Raw genomic sequence first — 24,591 nt, forward strand, 5'->3', positions numbered from 1 at the left:
GCTGGAAGAAGGTAAGTCTTTGGAGAATAGTTTAGGACCTAAGTGCAACATGACAGAGATGCAATGAGTTTCTTATTGAGTAAAGTTCAGTTCAGCACCTTTCCTTGATGTCCTTGGCCTACTGGTAAACTCTAGGTCTACCTGCCCTTATGTCCCTTATGTGGGACATAAGCCTTCCCTGCTCCAAGGCTTCCTTCCATTAGAAAGCAGTCAAATGCCCTGATGAACTGTCTTTTCCTCTTTTGCACAGTCCCATCGAATTTTGAAAGCGAGCTCCTGCTCTACACAGCACAGGGCTTTAGGGTCATTGGACTGGCATGGAAATCTCTACAGGCAGGGAAGCCACCTACTGCTCTAACGAGGTAAGCCATAGGCTGCTGCTTCTGGCCACATTCAACCACGGGCTAGTGGTGCCTCACATAGTACCATCACCACAGTCTGCCAAGAGCAGGGTTGTAGTACAGAGTTTTGTTACCTTCAGGCCAGAGAGAATCTGATTTACATCTGGATAGAGGCCTGAGAATGGGTAGAGAGCACTCTTATAGCATATGCCCAGAATCCTTGCACATTTCTTAACTTTCTCAGCTTTGGAGTAGCATAGGAAGCATAACTCTAGTACATTCTGAAGACTAGTACACCCCTCCATTGTTCCCTCATTTCTACCAGTCTCCTTGCAGACTTATCCAGGCTTTCAGTTGAAGAGAAGTATTTTTTTACCCCCCCCTTTTTTTTCCAGTTATCCAGACTCCTTGATTAAGCAAAGACAGCAAATGGCCCCCAATACTGTTCTCTAGCCCAGTCAAAGTCAGCAATTCTTCTGCTGTTGTCTTGGTCCAATCCTTTAGCTTTTGAGCTTTAGCTCTCTTTAGGTTCTGGAGAAGTCAGCAAAGTCTTCTACTATGCTCATGGTATTACTTTTTCACAAGCCTCACATGGATCCGTATAGTTTTTCCCAAATCCCTCTGGCTTTTGGCTGTGATTCTCCAGAAACTCCACTTCTGAAATATCTGCAGTTACTGAGGATCTGCTGTCCTCTCTCTTTGCTAGCTACAGTTCCTAATCCAGGACCTGCTCACTTACAGGAGCTCACTTGCTTTTTCACAGGGCTTTTTTCTTTGCTGAAGGAGCCAATAACACTGAGGCAGAGTTCAAGTGGTTATTTCAGTCTTGTGACAGGAGTCATAACAGATCCATCCAACCCAACGAGCAAATGTGTGTGATAGGGCCCAGCTTTTGAAGTTGTGTGTGCAGTTACAGCATGTGTGATATATATACTACCAGGAGAAAAGAGAAGGCTGGTGGTCAAATGCAAGATCTACAATGAAAGCAGTTCAGCCCCCACCTGACCTGGCTACTCTGCCATGCAAGTGTTAGGCTAACTAGCTTACTACAGTGGCTAAAAGAAGTGTTTGAAAGCTTTTCTTTTCAGACTCTTCAGAGTCAACCTGTGTCCCTGGAAGACCTCTAGTTCATGACTCAGGGGTGGGGTGTTTATCAAATTCTCTTCTCTACTGCATGTATTCAACTGTAAAAAAGCAGTATCATAGATGTAAAGAAAATAGTAGGCCAAGACAGTATTGGAGTTCTCACATACTGTTTGCTCAGGCCCTACTGTCAAGAGGAGCAGATACATTTACTAAGGTGTCTTTCTTTGTTGTACAGTCCTCAAATGAGAATGACTAGTGCACATAAACTTTCCAAATCAGACCACCACAATTTGGGAATCCTGCAGAAAATTCAGAGTGCTTTCTCATGCTGGCTAAAGATAGTGTGTGAATAGAAAACAGCCTAATTTATCCATCAGACTTTATGTTGCTATGTGGAACAGGTAGTTTGAAATTGGCTCTTTTGATTTGATAATTAAGTAGATACGAGCTGGAAGCTGGCTAGGTACTGAACTCCTTCTTCAGAACAAGGAACAAAGAAAAAAGAAGGATGAAAAATTAACTGAAGATTCTCCGTACACAACCAGCACCAATTGCTGCCAGTGGGAAGCAAGCCCTGCTGGTGTTGAAATAGCACCACAAAAAATAGACAACCTGGGACTGCTGAAAACACAGAAATTATTTTAATTGGTTTGAGTTAGGTAGGATGGTTAACATTTATAACTGGCTATTATCAAATTCAATACAAAAACAGGCCAAAGGCAAGAAGAAGAACTAAATCTGTCTATCTCTCTTTCACTATAAGGGAGGAGGTAGAATCTGATCTGACATTCCTGGGTCTGCTGATAATGGAGAATCGATTAAAGAGGGAGACAAAGCCCGTCCTGGAAGAGCTCAGTGCTGCCTGCATCAGGAGTGTTATGGCCACAGGTATCTAAATTGGGTGGATTATTTATGTGGCCACTGGCCAAGACAGGGAGTTCAACAGTGTTTAAGTGAACAGTCTGTTGTCGTCACCACCGTTGGTAGGAAGGCACAGATATTTAGTCCAAGAAGAATCTCTGTTTTAGTAATGACATGAGCTGAACCATGTTGTCCCAGGCAATTTCACTAGGCTGTGTTAGACACCTAATAAAGGTACATCATGCAAGATCCCTTCTTTATAAGGCCTCCTGAAATCCTCTTGTTATAAATGAGCAGAGATGGAGCATCAGTGCCAGGACAAATCACTGAACCTTAAGACATCTGGTATGCCTACCAGTCCCTGTTTATCCTTTTTTTTTTTTTCCTTGAAGGGCTATTCCAGCCAAATCCAAATCAGGATTTGGATAGAATAACCTCCAGTTTTTCCATGGTCTGAAGATATTTTTTCATGAGTAGCACAGTACGTCTTCTTGGGCCTCACCCCTTTCAGCACACATGCACCAAAGCCACCTGAGGCCAATCAGTGAGAATTAGTGATACTCGCAGCAATTTAGCATTTAATCCCTTTTTGGTTTTAGTCTAAAACAGAAATTTTTAGATAACACACCTCTTGATTTTTATAGGTGACAATATTCAGACAGCTATAACTGTTGCCAAAAATGCTGGGATGATCTCTCCAACACACAGAGTAATTCTTGTGGAAGCAAACAAAGAGCCTGGATCTGTTTCAGCATCTATAACCTGGAAACCCCTAGGAGAAAACAAAACTGAAGATTACAGAAGCATGGTGAGCAGAAGCATAAGAAGCAGATGTTTTGGAGTAGGGAAACAAACTAAGCTGTAATGCTTTAAATAAGACAGTGGAATTACACTAGAATAAAGAGACCTGTCATTCACTATCGTTTGCATGTCAAAATATGTGCTAGAAAAGTGTTTAAAAAGAAGGAATCTTTATAAAAATGTACTCCCCTAGAGCTTAGTTCCTAGTATATTATCTCATAAACAAGTTTTTGCTAGCTGTCTAGCTAGGTTTGAGAACAGCTTTGCAGAAATCCAGGAGAGATTTGTTCCTAGCCCTCATGCTTAGCTGATGTCTGTTTAAAGCGTGCTTCCTTTCCCTGCAAGACAAATTTGATGGTATAGGTGTGGACTTAAAACCAGTGGAGGTGCACTGAACCAGCCCTGCTCAATCAGGTAGAGAGTTAGCACTTTACCATACATGCAGAATTAAAACACAGACTAAGTGTTGAGAAATTGCATGTACACAATGAAACATAGGCAAGCTACACTAAGAAATTTCTTTCATCAAGCATCTCCTCAGAGAAGCTGGGCTGAAAACCAGTTACTTTCTCCCTGAAGAGTAAGTCTGAAGGTGCTGACCCTTCTCTGATAAATGGTAAAAGTCAGGCAGATGGTAGGGAATACCTGCAGGGGCTGTTGAGTGGCTCCTTGCTACCAAAGCTCATCCTGAGCTGTATCTGCTCTGTATTTCTCTGTAGAAAGACTTGGCTAGACGTGGTTCCCAGACACTGTCTCTCTAGCCCCTCTCTCTCAGAGTGCAGCCCACCACATTGGTACTGTGGCATGGGTTTTATCAAATGCAGCAATGCTGAGGGCCAGCTTTTAAAACTTAAGAAGCACCCAGTTAACACTGAAATTAATGGCACTATATGCCTCAATCCCTTTACAAATTCAAGCAAAGGCAATTGGCCTTGAACCCAAGGCTCCCAGAGTCTTCAAGAGTGCCCTCCCCATGGTATACCCTTTACTTTGTAGTAGTTCCTGTGTAAATGTACAGAGCAGCTTTTGAAGACCTAGACACAGCATTGATTCTGTCTTATTTTACAGGAGGATGAGGGTCAGACTGAGCGAAGAACCAATCTGACATTGGGACACGACCAGTATCATTTTGCTATGAGTGGAAAATCTTACCAAATTGTAGCACAGCATTTCAGGGACTTACTTCCAAAGGTAAGATGTGGATTTTTTAACTGGTGTGGGCTTGCCTTTCAGGAGATTCCAATTGTCCTGGTATAATTAGCTGAAGGGATCTGTACTAGGACATCTTTTGGGAACAATTCTAACCCTGAAATCCTTAATGGATGAATCTCTGACATTAACATATGTTAAAAATCCCTAGATTTTTTTCTGCACATGAGAGGAGCAGATCTGTCTCGTGATGTGAGGATGTGACTTAAAACATTTGTGCCCATATGCCTGGTCCTTGTACAGCACTGATTCTATCCTGTTTTGGAGAACAGGAGAAAATGTGGTATTACACATTATGCACTTCAGCATGGCTTGTCTGTTTCATGGAGAGGATAATCTCATGAATTCTCTTCTTGTAATTACCTGCCTGGTAATTTGTTTTCATCAGGTAACTCAAATGACACACCAGGCCTCTTGTCCTTATTGTGATTGTTATTTTTTCAAAATATTGATTAAGAACCATTGTATCTTTGATTATCAGCATTTCCTACTTCAGGGTCTACAATCAGTTGTTTTTAAATATGATTTTTTTTGTGATTTCTATTCCAGATCATCACTGAAATCACTTGCTTCAAGTGTTTAAAAAATAATTTCCTTTTTTCTCCTTACAGCTCCTGCTGAATGGAACAGTTTTTGCTAGAATGTCTCCTGGTCAGAAATCCAGCCTGGTAGAAGAGTTTCAAAAGCTGGAGTAAGTTCATAATGAGTTTGAAAGTGTTTGTTGAATTTCCAGGCTTGAAAGATGTCTAGTAGGAGCTAGCTTTTGTCTAGCAGAGCCTTTCATGGAAGTGCACAAAACTGAAACTTCCACAGATAACCAACTTTGCAATTAAAATCCAAAAGCCTGTTAAAAAAAGATGCTGAACACTGTGCTGGTTTGGCAACCTGTGGAAGATCTAACACTCCCATGATTCTGGCTTTTTTTTGTTCACATCATCCTTCATTCTTACTTCCCTCTGGGCCTGAAGGAGGGGCACTTGTGTCCCTAAGATTTTTTGGGAATATCTCCCAGCACTGTAGCTTCTCTGATGCTTGCAGTCTTTTTATTGCACTACTGCTGGCTCAATGGGATGGGTTAGAAAACGTGGCAGGGCAATCTGGATTGGTATGCCCTGTGCTGCTCAAGTCACAGAGGTGTATATATATTCCTTAGTCCCAGGCTCCTTGTTGCCTGTTGTTCAGCTGTTTCCCAAGTCTTTTGAAGACCCTCACCTCACGTAGACCCAGGCCTTGCTCTACAGCAAGATGAGTTTTAGGCTGTTTCAGATTAACAACCTGGTGTGCACAGTTGTGAGCACCTCAGCTGCTGTCTGGCCTCCCTGGATCACCATCAGTGCCTTCCAGTGAGAACTTATCCTGCACTGAAATCAAGGCCTTGGGAGTAAAAAGCACTTTCAGGGCTCATCATTCCACAAGGTTATTTCAGCCTCAGAGTGGAGAGCTGTCTCTAGATATCCTGTTAAACTCATGTTCTCCTTTTCCATCTGCTCCAACTGTCTCTGTCACTCCCTGTCTGTCCCAGGAGATTCTGGCAGTACTGGACCCCAGAGTCTCCATTCATGTCTATTCCCAGTGAACACGAGGTACCTGTGCCTACAGTCCTTCCTTTCTGAACAGGACTGTCCCCATTAGCCCTGTCTTCTGGTGTGCTTGACCTTAAAATCAGGGAGACCAAGTCCATTGTAGTAAATGTAAAGCTTCATGCTAATACGTTCTTTATTCCGTCACAGCAGAAACTCTTTACTGTAGTCAGACCTGAGGTGCAAGCCTAAGGCCCATGCACAATTCAGAGTCCTGGGATTATATTTTGGTCTTTCAGCTTTCCAGAAAAGATTTTAACAAAAATCTTGCCTGACTTGCACAAATAACTTGCATGGACTAGTCTCTGATTCCTCACTTTCCTTGGAACTGAACTCTAGGTCACTTTATTTTTTTAGTTACTTTGTGGGCATGTGTGGAGATGGAGCCAATGACTGTGGGGTAAGTGAAAATTCTTTAAAACATATTTATTTTAAAAATGAGAAATGAATGAAATGTCAGTGAAATATTCCAAACTTAGCACATGCTGGGGATGGGAGTGCACTGCTTCTTCACAGAGCAGCTGTGCTGTCACCAGTATTGATTTAGACCTGATCCTACAGTGCAGTCCTTACCATGCAAGAGCTGTCCTAGGCAGAGATTTTTGCAGTGTGTGGTCTCTAGGACTGATGCATTTTCTTTGCAAAAAGCCACTAGAAGGTTCTCCAAATCCTCCACTGAGGTTTATGTCAATATCTTCAGTGTTTGGGGTTGGAGAAGACAGGTGAGGAGCTTTCATGGGGAACAGTTGTAGTCCTACAAGGTTTTTGCAGAAGAACATTTTAGAAGGGCAGGAAAGCTTTGGTTTTTCTTTTTCCAAAAGGAAAGGTTTATGTTCAGGAGGTACTCACAACTCCCTTCTGGGCAGGTTCATATCTCTCTATGACTTCATGCATCCTCGTGGCAGTGAGAGCAATGCCACCTCAGCAGTGCAGCTCTTGCTTGTCCTAACACAAAGTCCCAAGGATCCTCTTGGGGGAAGCAAGCAGAGAACCTAGTCTATCTGCATGAGGTGTGACAGCAAGTAAGTGCTGACAAAGGAGGCAGAGCCAAACCTGTCTTCTGCAGGTGGTAGTGGATGGCTCTGGGGTCTGTGGAAAATGATCTTGCCAATGCTCTCATCCCCATTCTTTTCCTGGTCCCAATGCCTCACCACATCCCACTGGAGGAACCCCCTGAGTGGAGCACACATAAGGAGTAAAGAGGGACTGCTGTTCACAGCACACATCCTGTAATAAGGGATCACTGCTTGGCAGACATGTGAGTTGCTGTGTCTTCCTGGTTTGTGAGTGTTGAAGAAGAATGTGACTTTCAGGCTTTGAAAGTGGCACATGCAGGGATATCACTGTCAGAGCAGGAGGCATCTGTGGCTTCACCTTTCACATCCCGAACCCCCAGCATAGCCTGTGTGCCAGAGCTAATCAGGTAAGCACAGAATTTTGTTCCCTATTTCATAAAGAAGACAGTTCCCACTCCTCTCAAATATTAGTGTTGGGTGTTCGCAGCAAGCCACAACGTGTATATCTAGAGAAAAATAAATGTCTTTGATCTTGAAATTGCCATTTGCCTTTACATTAATTTACATTCCTTTACATTAATTACCTGCAAACTACAAGAGGAGGGCATTTAGAGTTGAGCTTTATATCATCAACAGTATTTTAAATGCAAAAACATAGCAAAATGAGCAATGCTCCATAAAGCTGAATCAAATGTACACAAACCAACCTGTACACTACTGTTGGGCCCTGCCTCTGATACCCTATGCAAGAAAAACTTGGCATCTGTTATTCCAGGATCCTGGTTTTGCTTACTGGGGCAGGGGGAGTGTGTTACCCTCATTGGATACCATATATTCACTGCGGGAGGAGAGGACTTGTTAGCTGGAACTCACTGAGCAGCTGCTTGGCTTTGAATTTTTTTCCTCATACAAAATTGCTATCTGTGCTATTAATATCAGCACAAAAAGTTGCTGGGGTAAATTGTATTCTACAGAACATAGGTGACTAGAATCAAGCCTGTTTCCTTGCAACAAGATATCTGCAAGTGAAGATTTCACTTTCATTCAGGCCAGATTTTATTTGTTTCACCTCCCAGCAAGATACTGGCAGACTTCACTGCTTGTGACACATGCCTTGTTTTTCAGCAGCCCTTTGAGAGGACTAGCAACAGGAGCACCCCTCACCTAACTGCTGTCTTTTATTCGTCTTCACACAGGGAAGGCCGTGCTGCTCTTGTCACTTCCTTCTGCATGTTCAAGTACATGGCACTGTACAGCACAATTCAGTACCTTGGTGTTCTCCTACTTTACTGGGTATGTACTGGGAACATGTTGGCTAGAACTGGATGAGCAACACTCCCTTGTAGGAGAAACAGGGCATAAAAGCCACTATAAAACTAGGGTATGGAACTTTAGCTTTATGTGAGCTGCAGACTTCTGTGGTGTGATCATATGGTCCTCCTGTACTCTCACACAAAAATCAGAAAGATTCTTCCCATTAACTTCAGCCATTGGGCTCAAGATCCAAAAAGGGCAAAAAGAAGGCTGAGATACTGAATGGTGTTTTGGATGAGGGCATATGTCTGTGAAAAGGAAGAATCTGGTGTAAGCCTATGCTGTTGCAATTTATTCAGCATTTAAACCATGAATTAACTTGACAGTAAGCAAATCCCCTGGAGTGCCTTAAACCACTTTTGCATGACTTCTTCCCAGATGGAGAGAAGGGCTTTGCATTCAGAAGTTACCCAGCAATGAGAAAGCACGTCACTTCAAATAGTCTTCTTTTCTATTGCATGGAGTGAACTGGAAGCACAGTTAGTTCAAGCAATGTGCAAAGTGAGAATATTCACTGCAGGCCCAGTGGTGACAAATCTATCGGCAGGGTGGTGAATGTGTGGTCCCCTTATCTGCAGAGTAGCATTTCAAAACAAACAGCAGAGCATTAGCTCCATGGATATAGTGTGGCTTTCTGGAGACGATATAAACAAGCCCATGGCAAATGTCTGATTTGTGATATTTTTTCTTTGTGTTCCTCTTTTCAGCAACTAAACTCCTTTGGGAATTACCAATTTTTGTTTCAAGATCTGGCTATTACCACTGTCATTGGCATGACAAGTAAGCCCCTTAGTCATCCTATGTGTTAATGAGAGAATGATCTCAAATATTTTTCACTCCTTGGGAATGCATAATTCTATGTACAGAAAAGAAGAAAAGGGTGACTAGACATCCTGCAGAGTAATCCTCTCTGTAGAGTATAGGATGTTTGGATTAGTAGAAGAGTGATCTTGTTTGAGAAAAGCTCTGAAGTAAGATGGGTAATTCTTAGTGGTGCATTTGCTGAGCATGTAGGTTGTTGCTAACTGGGATGTTATCTCTAGAAGGAGTAAAATCACACTTTATGCAGTGGAAAGTCTATTCAGGCTTTTTCCAGTTGACTTAGGAAGGCAGATTAAGGGGATACCTAAGGCACCATGCCCAAATGAAAAAGTGTAATGATTGACTGTTTGGAGACCATCTCACCATTGAACCTGTGTAGGCAAGATCCACAAAAGGAAAGAGAGGTGGAAATGGAGAAGAAAGAAATGACAGATATTAGACATTATAGAGCAGGAAGTTGTAAACTAAGAATGAGAGGGAACCAGTGTTGAGGAAGAAAGACAATGTTGTTGAGACAGAATAAATGCAGGGAGAGGTTCAGAAGCAGGAATGGCAAGGACAGGGCCATTAAGAGCATACAGCAAAACCACAGCCTGGTGTGTTCCATCCTTGCTGGAACACAGACAATAGGAAAAGACTTTGGTTAAATCAAGCCTAAAAGAGTCAGCCACAGTACTGGGTGCCAAAAGCTACACTGCTGTAAGTAGCCCATCTGGAATATTGCATCAATGTATATCATCATGTACAAAGCCTGGATAACTTTGTTAAACCTAAGAAGAGAGGAAAACCTGTTGTGTCAGCTAATGTAGTCTTCCTCCAGCTCAAATAACCAGGCACTAGGCATTTAGTCCAGGAGGATGCACAAAACATGGGCAACAGAAAATCCCAAGCCACAGGTGACAAGTGACAGAAAGAGAATAGGAGAGCATGAGTATGTTTATATCCTTAGTCCTGACAGTAGCAAAATAAAAGAAAAATCCAATATTTTATTTTCAAAATATGCCTCATGATAGTCATATACCTTTAATTAGCCTTTTCTGTGTCGATATGATTTTGTAAGAAAACAACTCTGTATTTTGTACTTGATGTATTTTGTACAAACTTCGTACGTTTTATAATGAATATTATAGAGTGGCCATTGATAACAGTATTATACAGCAGCACTGCTTGTATTTTGGACACACTAGTAAATATTTCTGTCCATGTTTCAGTGAGTTTCACAGGTGCCTACCCAAAGCTGGTTCCCTACAGGCCTCCAAGCCAGCTTATCTCACCCCCATTGCTGCTCTCTGTTGTACTTAACATCCTCTTCAGCCTCAGCATGCAGATTTTCGGGTTTGTGGTGGTCCAGGAGCAGCCTTGGTATTCCAAGACTGATATACACCGGTAGGTCGCCTTCTTGGGACTCTTAGTAACACAGGGTTGACCTAGTGGATGATACTATTGATCAGCTTAACTGCAGGCCTGGTCAGCAGCTGCAGGCAGACCCTCTGCTCCCCACAGGGTGCAAACATTTTAACCACTGTTGTCTGCAGGTCCCTATGCTCTCCAGCAATCTGCCACACAGCACAGTGCATGTGGTGAGAATGCTTCTGCTGAGCACAAAGAGGAGGACTTGATTGCAAGAGAGGCCAGGGTACCTGAGTAGGTTGAGCTACTGAGCAAGCTGAAACCAGAGGGTGAGATTGGGGGCATTGCCAACAACTGATATCATGGCTGTGAGGGAGGATTCCTGTCAGTCATAGTAGAAGTTGGGGGAAATAACCAGAACAATAATCATTCATTGACCAGCGTGGCACTCTTTTTTCAGTGCCTGCCTCTCAATGAAGAATCACATGGAGAATTCTTCCTACAGCCTGGGGCTCCATGGGGTGGGAGATGGAGCCCATGAACAAACAGACAATGGCTACAAGAGCTATGAAAACACCACAGTGTGGCTGCTGAGTACCATCAACTGCCTTATTGTAGCATTAGTGTTTTCCAAGGGAAAGCCTTTCAGGAAACCCATCTACACAAACTGTAAGTATGGGGAGAGAGGAAGGGATATAAGTCAAATCAGGAGGTCAATTCACTACAGAAAAACTAAAAACTTGATCAAAAAGATGGTAATCAAAAAATCAGGATCCTGATATTAGATTTTTAAATGACTAAAAGCCACCTGTTCAGGTACCTTTTCAGTGCCAGTGGCATCCAGTGACCAGCAGCTCTCTTCTGTAATGCTAAAATCCTGGACCTGGTGCTTGGATGTCTGAAATGGACAAAAGGAGTAGCAGGAAAGTGGTGTTTGCTGGCAGAAGCATCATGTTATTTGAGGCAGCCTAAATGAGACATCTCAAGAAGAGATAAGGTGGTCTCATTTTAGTCTTCAGAATAATTCTGGAAGAGCCCTATGTCTCTCTCCCCAGAGCATGCTGGGTGAGCAGTATTTGAGCGAATTCACATTCAGGGCATTCTTTTGGGCCCATCTCAGAAGAAAACATTCAATGACATCTACATGTTTGCAGAGTCCCATTTTCCAGAACCGGAGATATTTAGCATTTGCTAATTCTAAGACCAGTAATCTTCTATAATAAAGGCAAGAAGCTGAGATTGCTCACAAATCTGTGGCTTTATTTGTCTATTTTTCTCCCTTCAGATGTGTTCATACTGGTGCTCATAGGGCAGCTGGGCATTTGCCTCTTCTTGATGTTTGCTGATATTGATGATCTCTACTCTAAAATGGATGTGAGTATTGTCCTAAGGCAAGGGGGAAAGTTTCTTCCTACTACCAGTCCCATCATAAGTGCAGTGGGATTGTTTTAACAAATGGCACAGACTTTTCTAGGGATACATGGCACCTCTGAAGAAAAATGAAATTTAAAGAGATGGATTTTAGATAATGGTATTGTAGAACCTTCTGGATGACTCCAAACTAAGATCTATGCACTGTGACAGCTGGACAGCTACACATGTACTTTTGATTGTTTCAGCACATTGTCTATGCAATAGAAGATGGCATCACTGAGCTTAAAATGCTTGGTGTGTTGGTGGCTTGATAGTTGTGAAGCCAGGACAAGAATGGGGCTAAGCTCTGCAAATTTAAAGTACAGCACCATGTGATTGTGTTTCTCAAGCTGTTCTACTCTGAGCAAAGGTCCTCTTGAAATGAAGATCTACCAGCTGGTGCTCACAGAAGCTCTCATTTCTCAGTCCTGAATCTCTTCAGGTTCCCTATTTAAATCTCAGAGAGCCTGCAGTTTCCCAAAGCATTATTTGGGTTTAGAACAGTGGTAGAGAAAGGCTAGCGTGGGCTTGCATGACAATAGACAATCTATCTTGATCCTTGATAAATAAATGCCAATAAAGGCTTGATTTATTTTGTCTGTCAGAATGCAAGCTGGAGTTGTGCAAATCCATCCTAAGGGAAATATGAGGGAAGGACAAGATCTGCATCGGCTGTAGGACAGGGTTGTCAGTGGACATGACAATTAGTATGTTGAGACTGGGAGATGTTAACCTCCTCCACTGTGACACTCTCACAGTCTTGCTGCAGGTGTGACAGGAACAGAACAACAAAAGTAACTCACAGCTATTTTTTCTGTACATTTGTAATCAGAGAGATGAAGTGTGGTGGCTTTGAATAACAGGTACTGAACATGGTGCCGCTTCCAGTCCTGTATGTTTGCATGACAGTCAGCAAGTCGATTTAGAAATGGAAGTAATGAAACACGGAAAAAGGAACATAATCAAAGGATGTGGCTCTCGATTTTAAACGCCAAAAAGCCCAGCAAAAGCTGCCTCACCGTGTAACGATTTCTAGACCAGCGGCTCAGCGGGCAGAGCCAGTTAGAGAATCTGCCACGAGATGGCACTTTAAAGCAAGTCTTAGTCCTGTTGTGGACAGTGGTGGCACAAGATATTGTCAGCACTGCAGCTGTGAGGGGCTAAAATGCTTTTGGGGAGAACTGCAAAACTCCCAGCCCAAGCAGTCTGGAGGAAATACACTGGAATAAACTGGATTTGCTGAGAAGAGAAAAGGGTGGAGTGGCAGTAAAAAACTTTTCAATAGCCTGGCCTGAAGAAACTGCTGATAAAAACTTTGGATCAGAGCTTCATCTCCAAAAGAAATTGAGCTACAGCCAGAAATCTGGTGCTTTCAGCTGTGGGAAGCTGGAACCAGGTTTGGAGAGGAAATACTCAGACTTTGAACTATTTCTTACGTTAGAAAGAAAAGAGGCAGTTAGATTTCTTATTGCAGTTGTATGGTATGGTTTTCTCTGTTTTCTGTACTGCATCATAGGTTTAAAATCATCTTTATCAATAATTCCTGAAGACAAGTAGCAATATTAGCTCATCAGCTAGTGTGGAGTGTACAGCCAGTGTGGAATTCTGGCTTTTCATTACATGAAGCTGATGAAGGGCCTGGAGCACAAGTCATGTGAGGAGTGGCTGAGGGAACTGGGTTTGTTTAGTCTGAGGAAAAGGAGGCTCAAGGGAAACCTTAATTTTTTCTATAACTACCTGACAGGAGGCTGTAGCAAGGTGGGTGTCACTCTTTTTTTCCCCCATGTAACAAGTCATAGAGGGGAAATGGCCTCAGGTTGTGCCAAGGAATGTTTAGACTGAAGATTAAAAAAAAAATCTTAACTGAAAGGGTTACAGAGTGGAACAGACTGCTCAGGGAAGTGGCTGAGTCATCATCCCTGGAAATATTTAAAAGAAGTGTAGTCGTGGCACTTAGGGACATGGTAGACTTTACAGTGCCAGGTTAATGATTGGTCTAGATGATCTTAAGGATCTTTTCCAACCTAAATAATTCTATGTTCTATGACACCAGTGTCTACTGTGGGCACATGTTACTGAACAGCTCCTGCTTTTTTCCCAGCTCGTTTGCACCCCTACCACGTGGCGGATCTCCATGGTGATAATGCTTGCAGTCGCACTTGCTGTGTCCTTCCTTGTCGAGGTGAGTGTGCCTCCTTGAACAGACTGGTCAGCACTAATTGGAGAGATGAAAGGGTCAGGTCTCGCTCTTTCTCCCTCCTCCTCAGCTCAGTTTTGGCAATACCTAGTAAAACAGAAGTGATTCCTGCTACCTCACCCTTACTCCTCTTCCTCAAAGCGTCTCATCTGGATGATCAGATATAAGGGAATGCAAGGCCAGGTCACCTTTCTTTCCTCTGGTGAGTGACATCTATCGGACCCTGCCCCAGGCTAGGAAAATATCGGCAGTCTTTGGTGTTTTCTACTCTGATCCTGAAAACTGCCAGAAAGAGCTCATTACAGTTTTCTGGTGGAGAGCTCTGGTGAAGCTGGTGTGAGAAGTGGTCAGTAAAAGCCTGTTTAAGGCATGTGGATGAGCAGGGCAGGGTGGGAAACCTAGGTGTCCACTGTTTGCCCTGTCTGTGTAGCATGGATGAAAAGGGAAAACTGCTTCCAGATCCTCTAAAATCTTCCTTTTGCTTTTGCCTTTACAGGAAGCTGTCATTGAGAACAGACCCCTGTGGCTGCTTCTGAAAAAGACCTTCCGGTACCACTCAAAGAGCCACTACAAGAGGCTGCAGCACGTGTTAGAGCAGGACTCAGCCTGGCCACCTCTGAATGAAACCTTCTTCTCAGATTCTGTGGCAATAACAGTAGAGGGAAATATGGGAGGCCATAGCAATCCAACATTTGATAGCAGTGAGGACTCACTCTGAAGGAAACTGCAGTGGACACGTGTCCAGGACTGTTGCAGGTGGCTGTAAAAGGACTCTCTGAGAGACTTAAAAAAGAGGCAAGACTGTCTCATCACTGCTTCACCGCTCTAGGACTAATCAGCTCTTGCTTATCTTTAAATTGACTGGAAGCAGAAAAGCTGGTCACAGTAACATAAAGCCACAACTTGTCCTCTGTCCCCTTGCCCACATACAAATTGCTGGCAGCTGCAATTGAATAGCTTGCTGAATATTGGCAAAGCGTTCGTGGTTGAAGCACCCCACTGCTGCATCCCTCTCTTGAACTGCATTATGCAGTCCATACAGGTGGGAGCTGTTCCAGGTGAAAAGTAGCTAATTGAGATACCACCACTCCTCTGGGGAGATCCCCTTTGAGGAAACAAGTAGAACATCCTCCTGATAGAGGCTGCTGAACAAAGGCAGGTGCTGGGGTTCCTCAGAGGGTTTCAGATACCATTGCCTGGTGTCTGTCTTTTGTTGGAGATTTTAACCCTTCTGGCAATACTTGGCTTTCAGAGCTTGAAGGAGCTGCAAATAGATGAAGATTTCTAGAAGCATCCACTCCCAGCACCGTTGTGCTCTTCCTGTGATGGGAACAAAGCAGAGCTCTCTTGCTAGCTCATTGCTACCAGGCAGCCTGTTTGCCCTCTTGGTTTAAGACTTGTGATACTTGCATTTTCTGGGTGAAAAATCTATTTACCTGCAAAGCAGAATGATTTAATTATTTAACAATTCTTTTTGGAGAGAGGTATTTGTTTGGGATATTCATTTAAAAAACATACACTGAAACATGATAATTGCAAATTGTGATCTCATTCTGAGGGTTTTCAAAAACATGCCGCCCTTGTGGTGTGAACTTCCTCTGCTAGGGCAGGTGCTGCACAGCTGGGCTGCCACCAGGCATCAGCTCCTGCTTTACGAGTGCCAAAAGAAACCCACATTGAAGGGGTTATTACCCCCTAGGACCTAAGGCCTGAAATAGAGATGGGGAGCCAGCTAGGTCTCAGAATAATTTTATTAAATTCTGTGGCATGCTTTTAAGTTGAGCCATCTGAGGTTTTGGCTCTGCTTTTCAACCATAATTGCAGATGCAATTAATTCACCAGCTTCTATTCCTCGCCTATGAAACTTTGGTGGTGACTTTTACTCACTCTGCTGTGCTGTGTCTGCTATACATAAATACAACAACACTGCATATTTCTGCAAGTGTTACCTGCTTATGACAAGTTTGACATAAGCAAATGTGTAATACCTGCCTACCTAACACAGTTTACCTAATGGTAAATACCTGCCACAAAAGCATTGACACAAACCAGAAATGTTTCACATTTATTCCTAAAAGTATCTCCAAAGTTTTCAAGAGTTCCCAGTTCGCAGCAAAATCCTCTGGAAAGTGAAGGTTAGGTGCTCTATGCTCTCCTTACTCCTTGAGGCACGAAAGAGCAGGTTGGTGGAGTTACTCCTGCCATCCTCTCTTTGGATACAGTAACATTTTCCTTGGAGACAAAATTCAGTGTCCTATTTATGGACTCTGGCACAAAACAAATAAGTTGCTGCAATATGACACATATTGCTGTCCAGTAGGACAACTACAGTAGCATTGCACACTGGGCATATAATTTATGTTTATGCCACCACTGACAGTATGAAACTATAAACTCATGGCAAACCCATGGCAATGGTTGGGTTGACATTATAAAGACCTGCTTGCCTGCTGCTGAAGTATATCCTTACCTGCAAGGATACAAAATTCAGATGCTAGATGATGATTTACCCTGTCACTCCAACCACCCTAACCATCTCTGACATTTTAACTGCAGTTCTTTTTTAAAGAGATCAATAAGTCAGACTAGCATCTGTGGGACAGGTATGAAGTTTTTTGAAGGCTTTTCCTGGGTGCTTTGGGATGGAGTGACTGATGCTTCATAGACATAAGCCACGGGGGAAAGCTGGTGAACCTCCTTTTTGGCTGTTAGCACACATTCCTAACAGATGGTTGCAGGGAAGAATATGAAGCTAAGAGGGTGCTGCATGCTTAGAAGAGCTAAATATTTCCCTTGTGATGACTGTGTCCCTTCTTGGAGAGCAGTTGTTTCAAAGACTGAATGGCTCTGCTGTTGGCCCTCATTCCTGACAGAACAGTTGTGGACAGGGATATCTTACCTCCTGACTGAACAGCGACATGCCTGGCGTGCTCATGCTTTTTGCAACTTCTAGGACTGACCACAGACACATCATAACTGCCCAGAGAAATTTTATTGGTACAGCTAAGGCACACTCGTTTTGCTTTAATAGCCTTGGTTTAGTAGTCCAAAGGTAGTACAAAGCATCAGAGAAATGCTGCTGCTCCTGGGCTTGCCTGTGGCCTCAACAGCAGTGTAAAGCATGAGTGTGCTCTAGAACAGGGGAAAATACTTGCAAAATTGCTATTTTTAATGGCTTTATTCTCCTATGACATAGACATATGTCATAAATAGGGACACACTGCATAAATAGGGACACACTGCAGGACTGATCTTCCTCTACAGAGGATAGAACAAGTACATCCTGTGGATAAGAGGGGAAACAGTTATGGAAGGTTACTTGCTGAGTTTGCATAGATAAATGCTTTACATGTATTTCTGCCAGACCATAAGCAGAGGTTTTGCATGCAGGATGCCGCCATGTCATCTATGTTCACATTAGTGGAGTATGGATGCTACATGAATGTCCTTGAAAGGGAAAAGAGCTATGAATGCTGGGACTCTAAGCTAGTATATGTCTGAACTTTCAGTGGAGTATGTTCGAAACCCTACAAAACGTGAAAAGCTCCAGGGCTCCTGAAATTCATTGGATTTGATGTTGCTAGTCTTTCAGTGCCCTCTGGAGATGGTTTTGAAGAGAACTCCAGTGTTGCACTCTGAAAAGTTTATTTAATTTGAACCTTGCATTTCTATCCAAGGCTGAAACTTCCTGCCTGAAATAATAATGGTGGTGCCTGGAGGCAGACTGGTCCTCATAAGCTTGTGGTATTTCAGTCCAGATACAGCTTCAGTGTCTGAAGGCTGGCACACTGATTCAGTGTCTGTCTTTTGTCCTAGTGAATGTTGAAGAATGTATTAAATTTTCATGGAGGAACCAAATTTGTCAGATGAAGAATTCATTTCAGTCCCAATGTTTATGCAGAATGCACTTCCAGTGGTTATTCTAGTTCCACCAGCTCTACAGAAAAGTCTGTCACTTCTTCAGACAAGTCAAGTGGGGGGAAAATCTCTCAAAAACCTTCATCTAATTCTTTTGTTGTTAGTTAGGTACCACAATAAGCAAAATTATGTTCTCAGATATCAGCAGGGCTTGTGGCCTATTTTAACATAACACATTAAAGTGAATGATGACTGGTTTTATAAGGTAGACACAATGCAGAGTAGCTAAAAGTATGGAAGTACAAGGAAATTAGGCTGTCAGTTTAGCAATAGTGTAAGCCTGATTATTGCTGGTTTCATAGACCATTAGTTTTTCTTTACAATTCTTCTTTTCCCAAATAAATATCATATTCATAGTAACTTTCTTAAATCACAAAGTTTTAAAGACTTTTATGTTAATTCAGTATTCCTCCCCACCTCTCGCTCCCCTCTTTCTCCCCACTCCCACCTTCTCCATCTCCCTCCCACACTTTTGGATACTCTCTCCTGAGTAGGAATTATTTAGAGGTCTTCTAAAGGTCAGCTCTGTTAGACGGCTGTGCTGAGAAATCACGTGACTTACAGTCCCTCAAGCCGGACTTTCGGTTTCCAGAATAGTTGCTGCCTAAAGGAATTGGTTAGCAGCAGCTTCTAATTATAAGCTGCCAAGTTCACAGCTGGAGGTTACTGATGCTCTAAAACAGCCATGGAAAACCTTGGAATAGAAAACTAGCCCTTTAAATGGGTTCTTAAGGCTCCTGGATGCTGTAATGAAATGTTGCCACACACGTCAGTCTCTCCTTACATGTGTTATGTCCATCCCCCGACATGTGTTCCAGTCAAGTTTGCAGATTTTAAACCCCTTTTATGTGTTCTAAGTCTTCACCCTCACGCTGTTGCTGAGCCAAGGCTACATTCAACATGCCCGTTGATCATTTCTGTTGGCTTAACTGTGTATGCCCAGAGACGGGTGAATCTGCTGTGCAGCCTGCCAGCCCCCCGTCCTGAACTCTGCCAGCAATTCCACCTGTCACAGACACAAATAGTTATTTATATATTCTTTCTGGTTATTTTTTAATTGCTGTGTATTCTGCCATATTACTACAGATGTATTTCTATAGAAGAGTTAAGACTCATACCTGGGGGTCTTGACATTCCAAGAATTAAAGAAGACTGAATACTGATACCTGGGGTTTGTAGGACTTCATGAAGGGGTACTTTATCAGTGAGTCTGCCTCCTACTGTAGTTTCAGGAGGATTTAGTCCTCCTAAGGTTTGCCAAGTAACAGGTCTTGGCAGCAAAATGATCCTCGTGCAGCTAGATGACCTTCCCGGTGCTTCCGGTTGACATTGCAGAATGTTCATGCTGAGAAGTTGGAAAACATTTCCTTGATTTCTGAACTTGCTTTAAAAATACCCAGTGAAGGCAAAAATCACACGGAGAAAGGATATAAGAGGGGAAAGAAAGAGAAACTATGTGAATGAAAGTAGGGATGGGAAGGAGTGATAGGAGTCTGGCAGGCAACAGTTTAGTCTCCCAGGTCTGGATATTAGATATCGTGTTCTTCTGTACTGTTAAAATGTAAAAGTAAAAATAAACTGAGGATAAGAGTTAGAAGTCAGCACTGAGAACTGCAGTTCCTGCAGATAGTGTGATGTGATAGAGGTGGTGGTGAGGGTGAAGGGGTGGCAGCTCTGAGGTTCGCTGACCTCTTTGTCATAATCCCATGCTGCTTCAGAGCCAGGCACAGTTCGCATTGCTTCCAAACTCACTGCTAAAATCATTGTTCCTGCACTAAATTACTGGAAAAGGGCAAGATTCAGCCCTTTGAAAGGTTCCTTGACAAGGTGAAGCGCTGTCCAGGAACATTTATATCTCTGCCTCTCACTGCTCACGGAAAGGGCTTCGTGAATAACTGGGACTTTTGCCAGCACAGGTGTGGTGGCTGCACATCACGTTTTTGTATCTCTAACATCTGTAGGATGACTAGCACTCCCATGCTGAACTAGTGCTCAGAGATGCAAGTGTACCTTTGTACTCGGAGTGTTCATGTCAATCATTTTGCAATTGCAATTTTTAAATCAGGATAAAGCATTCTCTCTAATGGCCTTGCAATGACAATTGACTTCATCTCAGGATATTTAATTGTGTGAATTAGATGGCAATAACTGACAAAGCACAGACACCCAGCTAAATTAGAATTTCTGTATTTATTCTTGCAATGGCATTTTTGTAATGTTAGTCTTCATAACTTGGTTGTCCTGTTGATGTTCTCCAAGTGAGGGGAAAATTGTTGAGCACAAATAAGCCCTCTATTAAGGGACTGCAAATAGCAATGCCGCACTTAAGGGAGCTGACTGTGGTATGAAACAGGAACTGCCTTTTGAAGGTCCAGGAAGATATAGTGGCGTGAATTGGAATAAAACAGAAAATTAGGTCTTTGTTCCCACAGCAGCTTGTTCTGCATTAACTCAATGAACTCACATCCTGACTTCTAACAAGTGATGTGAAACCTCACTGGACAACTCAGTGAAGTTCAGTTTCTGTGCTGTTAGTGTGACCACTGAATTGTAACCTCCTGCTTCACTTGAGTACTGGTGTCTCAACACTGCAATTGCTTTCCCATCCACAGCAGCCAACAAAGCTGCACAACCACTCTGAGGAGCATAACAAAGTTCAGGTTAACATCTGCACCAAGAGCAAGAGTGAGTCATCTGCATCTCATTTTCCTCACCAGTCTGCAGAATGAAATAACATGTTGAAATGTATCTGGAATTGCACAGCAAAGGAAGAATGGGGCAGAGGGAGGTGAGGTGGCTGGGCAGCAAAAAGTGCAGGCACAGCCTGTATGGTGTAGTAATGATGCATCTGTATCTGCAGCATCTGTAATGATACAGGTGAACCCAGTAATTTGTGTTAAAAGTCAAGAACAGCTTGGATTTCACTAACGAGCAACTAGATAACAACTCTGGCCTTCTGAGACCTGCTTCCCGGCTCTGCCATAGGCTGCTTCCACAAGCTTGTCAAGAAGCTTGTGAGTGATTTTTAAGGTGTCTAGACATATGACTCTCATCGAGGTATGTGCTTTCTTTGCCAGTCTCAGTCCCTTGCCCATAAAATAGGGGTTACAGCTACTTTTGCCCCCCAAAAGACACTGAGATGAGCAATTGCTAGGGTGATGGGAGATGTAAAGGCCTTGCATAGGTTTTCTTGGTCGGAGTGTTTTATGGACACTAGGCAAATGAAACTGAAGACAACCGCTTGGAGAGAGATGTTTAAAGGGCTGATCTTTGTGCTGTTGTTTTTCAGCCAGTATTATTTCTAAGGAGCACTGGTTTCAAATAATGCAGCGTAGAAGATCAGTGATGTTGTGTGTGCCTTGAAACTTAATTTGACTGCCCAAGACGTGTGCACAAGTAAAGGTAATTTTTTTTCTTTATAGTTCTACAGGTCGCAAAAGTCTGGAATCTTTTTGCTTAGTCCCTGGAGAAGTGTTTCTTTTAGAGGGAAAAAAGTTCTCTCTCCTCTGTGATGCTGTCCTGATTGATGTAAGCTGCTTTGTAAATGAAGGAATGCTCCCAGGTGCAGCACTGGACTTGGACACGGCAAGGTCCTATGCAGGTTCCTTGACAGGGAGATGTCTCTATCTGTTCTAATAGCAAGTTGTTCACTATTTATTAGAGTAGTTTGCAGCAGGAGGTAGAAAAACTGTGGGTTGAATAATTCACAGTTGTCTTGGGCTTTTGAACACTGCCATTGTGTAATGTGCATTTCTTATCTACATTAAAAACAAGTAGGATTAATGTATTGTCAACAGTAGAAAGCGAAAATACTCAGATACACTGAATATGTATTTTTTTTATTTTTTGGATTCTGATCTTGCATCACTTGAGTTCAAGCAGGCAGTGTATGAGCACAGAAGTCAGTGTTAGCCCTAAACATCAAGCCACTGCAAGGCATGATCTTGGTTCAGGGACAAAATTTGACCCAAGTTCCTCATACTTAATGTTCAGAGAAACATACCATAGCATGGGTGGGAGGAGACATGAGAAGGAAAGGGGCTGCTCTTCTCGCTGCCATGTCCTGCCATGTCCTGGAGGGGTTCTGGTTCTCTACATTTAACTATCTTGTCATCTTTTCTCCTTCAACCTTTTGCTCAAGAGAGACATTTGGTGTGTTTGGGGAGGCAGAGTGCAATGGGTGTCCCTGCTTCCTGCTCAGCTCCTTCCCTCTGGGGAAGGCACCTGGCCACTGCTGTGGCAGGGGTAGCCACAGAGGTCACTGCTAATTCAAGGCAAACAGAAGTCAGCAGCATCCTGAGTGCTCTTAATTACCCTGAGGGGGTTAGGAGAATGTGCACAGGGATTTTCAATTATGTCATTCTCAGCACAGTTCAATAAATATTCTTAACCTAGTCAATAAACCTTTCATCATGTAAATGTTAGGATAATGCTCCTTCTGTTGGAATTAAGCTTTGCTGACTTAGGTGCTCATCAAGTCTCACCTATGTTCTGTAAATGACGTGAAGCAAAATCCATGATCAGAGCTACAATACTCATATGTCTTTAGGGACTCCTTCAAACCCCGTCAGGCTACATCTCAGTTCCAAGCCTAAAGATCCTGGAAATCCTAAAGGAATAACATCTATGTAAACATTAAAGTTGACTACATTCAGAATTATACTATTTAATTCATATTACTGTAATACAATAAGAGACTTCAGCTCTGCACTGCATGTGGTGCCAAGCTCAAAATATTAATCTTTTGCAGATGCCAGGACAAGTCATACACCCCATATCAACCCCCAGGTTTCATTAGTAGTTGTTAATACATCAGATACTTCAGCCCCACAGAGATAATCATGCCATAATGAATGAAAGAAGAAATTCATTGCAAGAGGAGAAGAATCACATTCCCAATACCTCCTCAAAGGACAGAGAGAAAATTACTATCTGATGCAAATTAATGAGATGAAATTAATGAGTATCAACAAATAAAATACTCCTCCAGTGGGACCAACCACAGGCACATAGTAAAATGTCTTCTTGGCCCTCCTCCAGTGCTTCAGGGAGGCCCCCCCAAATAGGTGCATGTTGAAGAGGCTTGGAGCCCACCAAAAGGCAGGTAGCTCACAGCAGTGCCAGAGTGATTTCCACCAAGGTACCCTTACAGGCAGTGTCTGCTCAAATAAGCAGCAGAACAGACCTGGATGTATATGACAGAATACGTTCATGTAATTAAAAAAAAAACCTCTGTAAGGTATAACAATGTAAAGCTCTTTTTATAGATGTGTCCAATGTGCACCTAGCTGGGAATATGCTGTTGATTTGCCAAAAATGCGAGGAGGAACCATTGCTGTCTGCATGCATGTCATTAGCCTATTTGCATAATTACTCTTTCTTAAATGTTCACATTTTTAAATGTATTATAACCCTAACTGTCAGCTAAGCTGGATGCTGTAAGGTGGTGACAGTAAAGGAATTTAATTCTACTTAGAAAATATCCTATTGTATGTTTAATAAGATATAAATGTTTGTTGGTTTTAAGTGATGCTTAGCAATTTCACGGTGTCTCTCAAGTATTATTTAATTAATAAGCCAATTATGATCAGGCTGAGAACAAGGTATAATGTGCTGGAAACAGAACAGTCTTTGAAGGACCAGACGGACAACAGGTCCTGGATTCATTGTGCTTTTTAATAGGGCTGCTCGCTTCCAGATTCATTTTATGTGCCTGTGTTGGTAACAGGGGATGCTACTGGTGATCAAAGGTAAATAAATCTGTTTAAAGTCTTCTTAACATGCCAGACTAAATGGTAATGGGCTGTGCTGTGGTCTGGTAGACATATCTTGTCAGCCATCATCTTCTTAGAGGGGAATATGTGAGTGTGTGTGTGTGTGTCTGTGAGTGAGAAGAGAGGACTCTGATAAATAACTTTCATGATGAAATGATAGAGTCTTCGCCCAGTCCAGCCTCACATGTGTTCAGTCTGTACTGCAGTGCCAACAAAGGAATAAACCTGAAGGTTGAGATGAAAGAGAAAAGAAAGAAAAAGAAAGAAGTTTCTTTCACAGAAAGATTTTCACAGAAAGAAACTGGGGCATGAATCTGTGAAGGGACACTCTCCAGGCAGGCAAATCCAAGGAAAACACCATAATGTCCTAATCAGAGCAGTCCTTGAAAACACTGAGGGATACAGCCTATAAGACCTGCCCTTCCTTCCTACCTCCCATCCTCCCAGGAGCTGCTCAGTTTAGGCACTGCAGCCACCAGCTCTAAGACACTTTACATGCCTTGCTTGCCCTTTGGTAGGCCTGGGAACCAGGGGTTTTCCACCTACACAGGCCCTCAGCTGGAGGACACATAGTATATGCTCAGCAATACTTTTATTTTATTGTGTCAGAAAGTTAAGGTTAAAATCCATTATACACAGAAAGAGCCCACAGGAGCCAGCTGAGAAAAAGAGGATGTGGGTAGAAAGCCTGCACCAGTCCTCAGCAAAGCACTGGAGGGGAGGTGGCAGGGAAGGAAGGGATACTTTGCTTGCAAATGCTCCCAAACTACCAAAACATCATCATAAGCAATGAAAAAAAAAGCAGATATGGCAAACAGGCTGGTGCTGCTGGGGTCACATTGAATGGTGATGCTCAACTTACTCTTTCTAAAGGGATGGGAGAAGGAAGGCTGAAGTGTTTAACTTGCA

General features: G+C 42.8%; 1 protein-coding gene across 2 annotated transcripts in view; it reads left to right on the forward strand.

Moving 5' to 3' along the window:
- Positions 1–14,884, forward strand: part of LOC113996788 (probable cation-transporting ATPase 13A4) — a 38,104-nt gene extending 23,220 nt beyond the window's left edge. Inside the window, exons 17-30 of one of the 2 annotated variants that reach the window (XM_027738048.2) lie at positions 251–362; positions 2,191–2,315; positions 2,933–3,096; positions 4,158–4,280; positions 4,910–4,989; positions 6,236–6,278; positions 7,192–7,301; positions 8,091–8,187; positions 8,916–8,988; positions 10,242–10,416; positions 10,841–11,049; positions 11,666–11,754; positions 13,895–13,975; positions 14,487–14,884. In XM_027738048.2, coding sequence (XP_027593849.2) covers positions 251–362; positions 2,191–2,315; positions 2,933–3,096; positions 4,158–4,280; positions 4,910–4,989; positions 6,236–6,278; positions 7,192–7,301; positions 8,091–8,187; positions 8,916–8,988; positions 10,242–10,416; positions 10,841–11,049; positions 11,666–11,754; positions 13,895–13,975; positions 14,487–14,708 — 1,703 coding nt within the window. In that variant the 3' untranslated portion in view covers positions 14,709–14,884. The remainder of the gene's footprint in view (positions 1–250; positions 363–2,190; positions 2,316–2,932; positions 3,097–4,157; positions 4,281–4,909; positions 4,990–6,235; positions 6,279–7,191; positions 7,302–8,090; positions 8,188–8,915; positions 8,989–10,241; positions 10,417–10,840; positions 11,050–11,665; positions 11,755–13,894; positions 13,976–14,486) is intronic. The other variant, XM_027738049.2, reaches the window with a different exon arrangement.
- The last annotated feature ends 9,707 nt before the right edge of the window (positions 14,885–24,591 follow it).

The sequence above is a fragment of the Pipra filicauda genome, unplaced genomic scaffold (assembly GCF_003945595.2).
Source record: "Pipra filicauda isolate LSUMZ 115617 unplaced genomic scaffold, ASM394559v2 scaffold206_size1356665_pilon, whole genome shotgun sequence".
NCBI lineage: Eukaryota > Metazoa > Chordata > Aves > Passeriformes > Pipridae > Pipra > Pipra filicauda.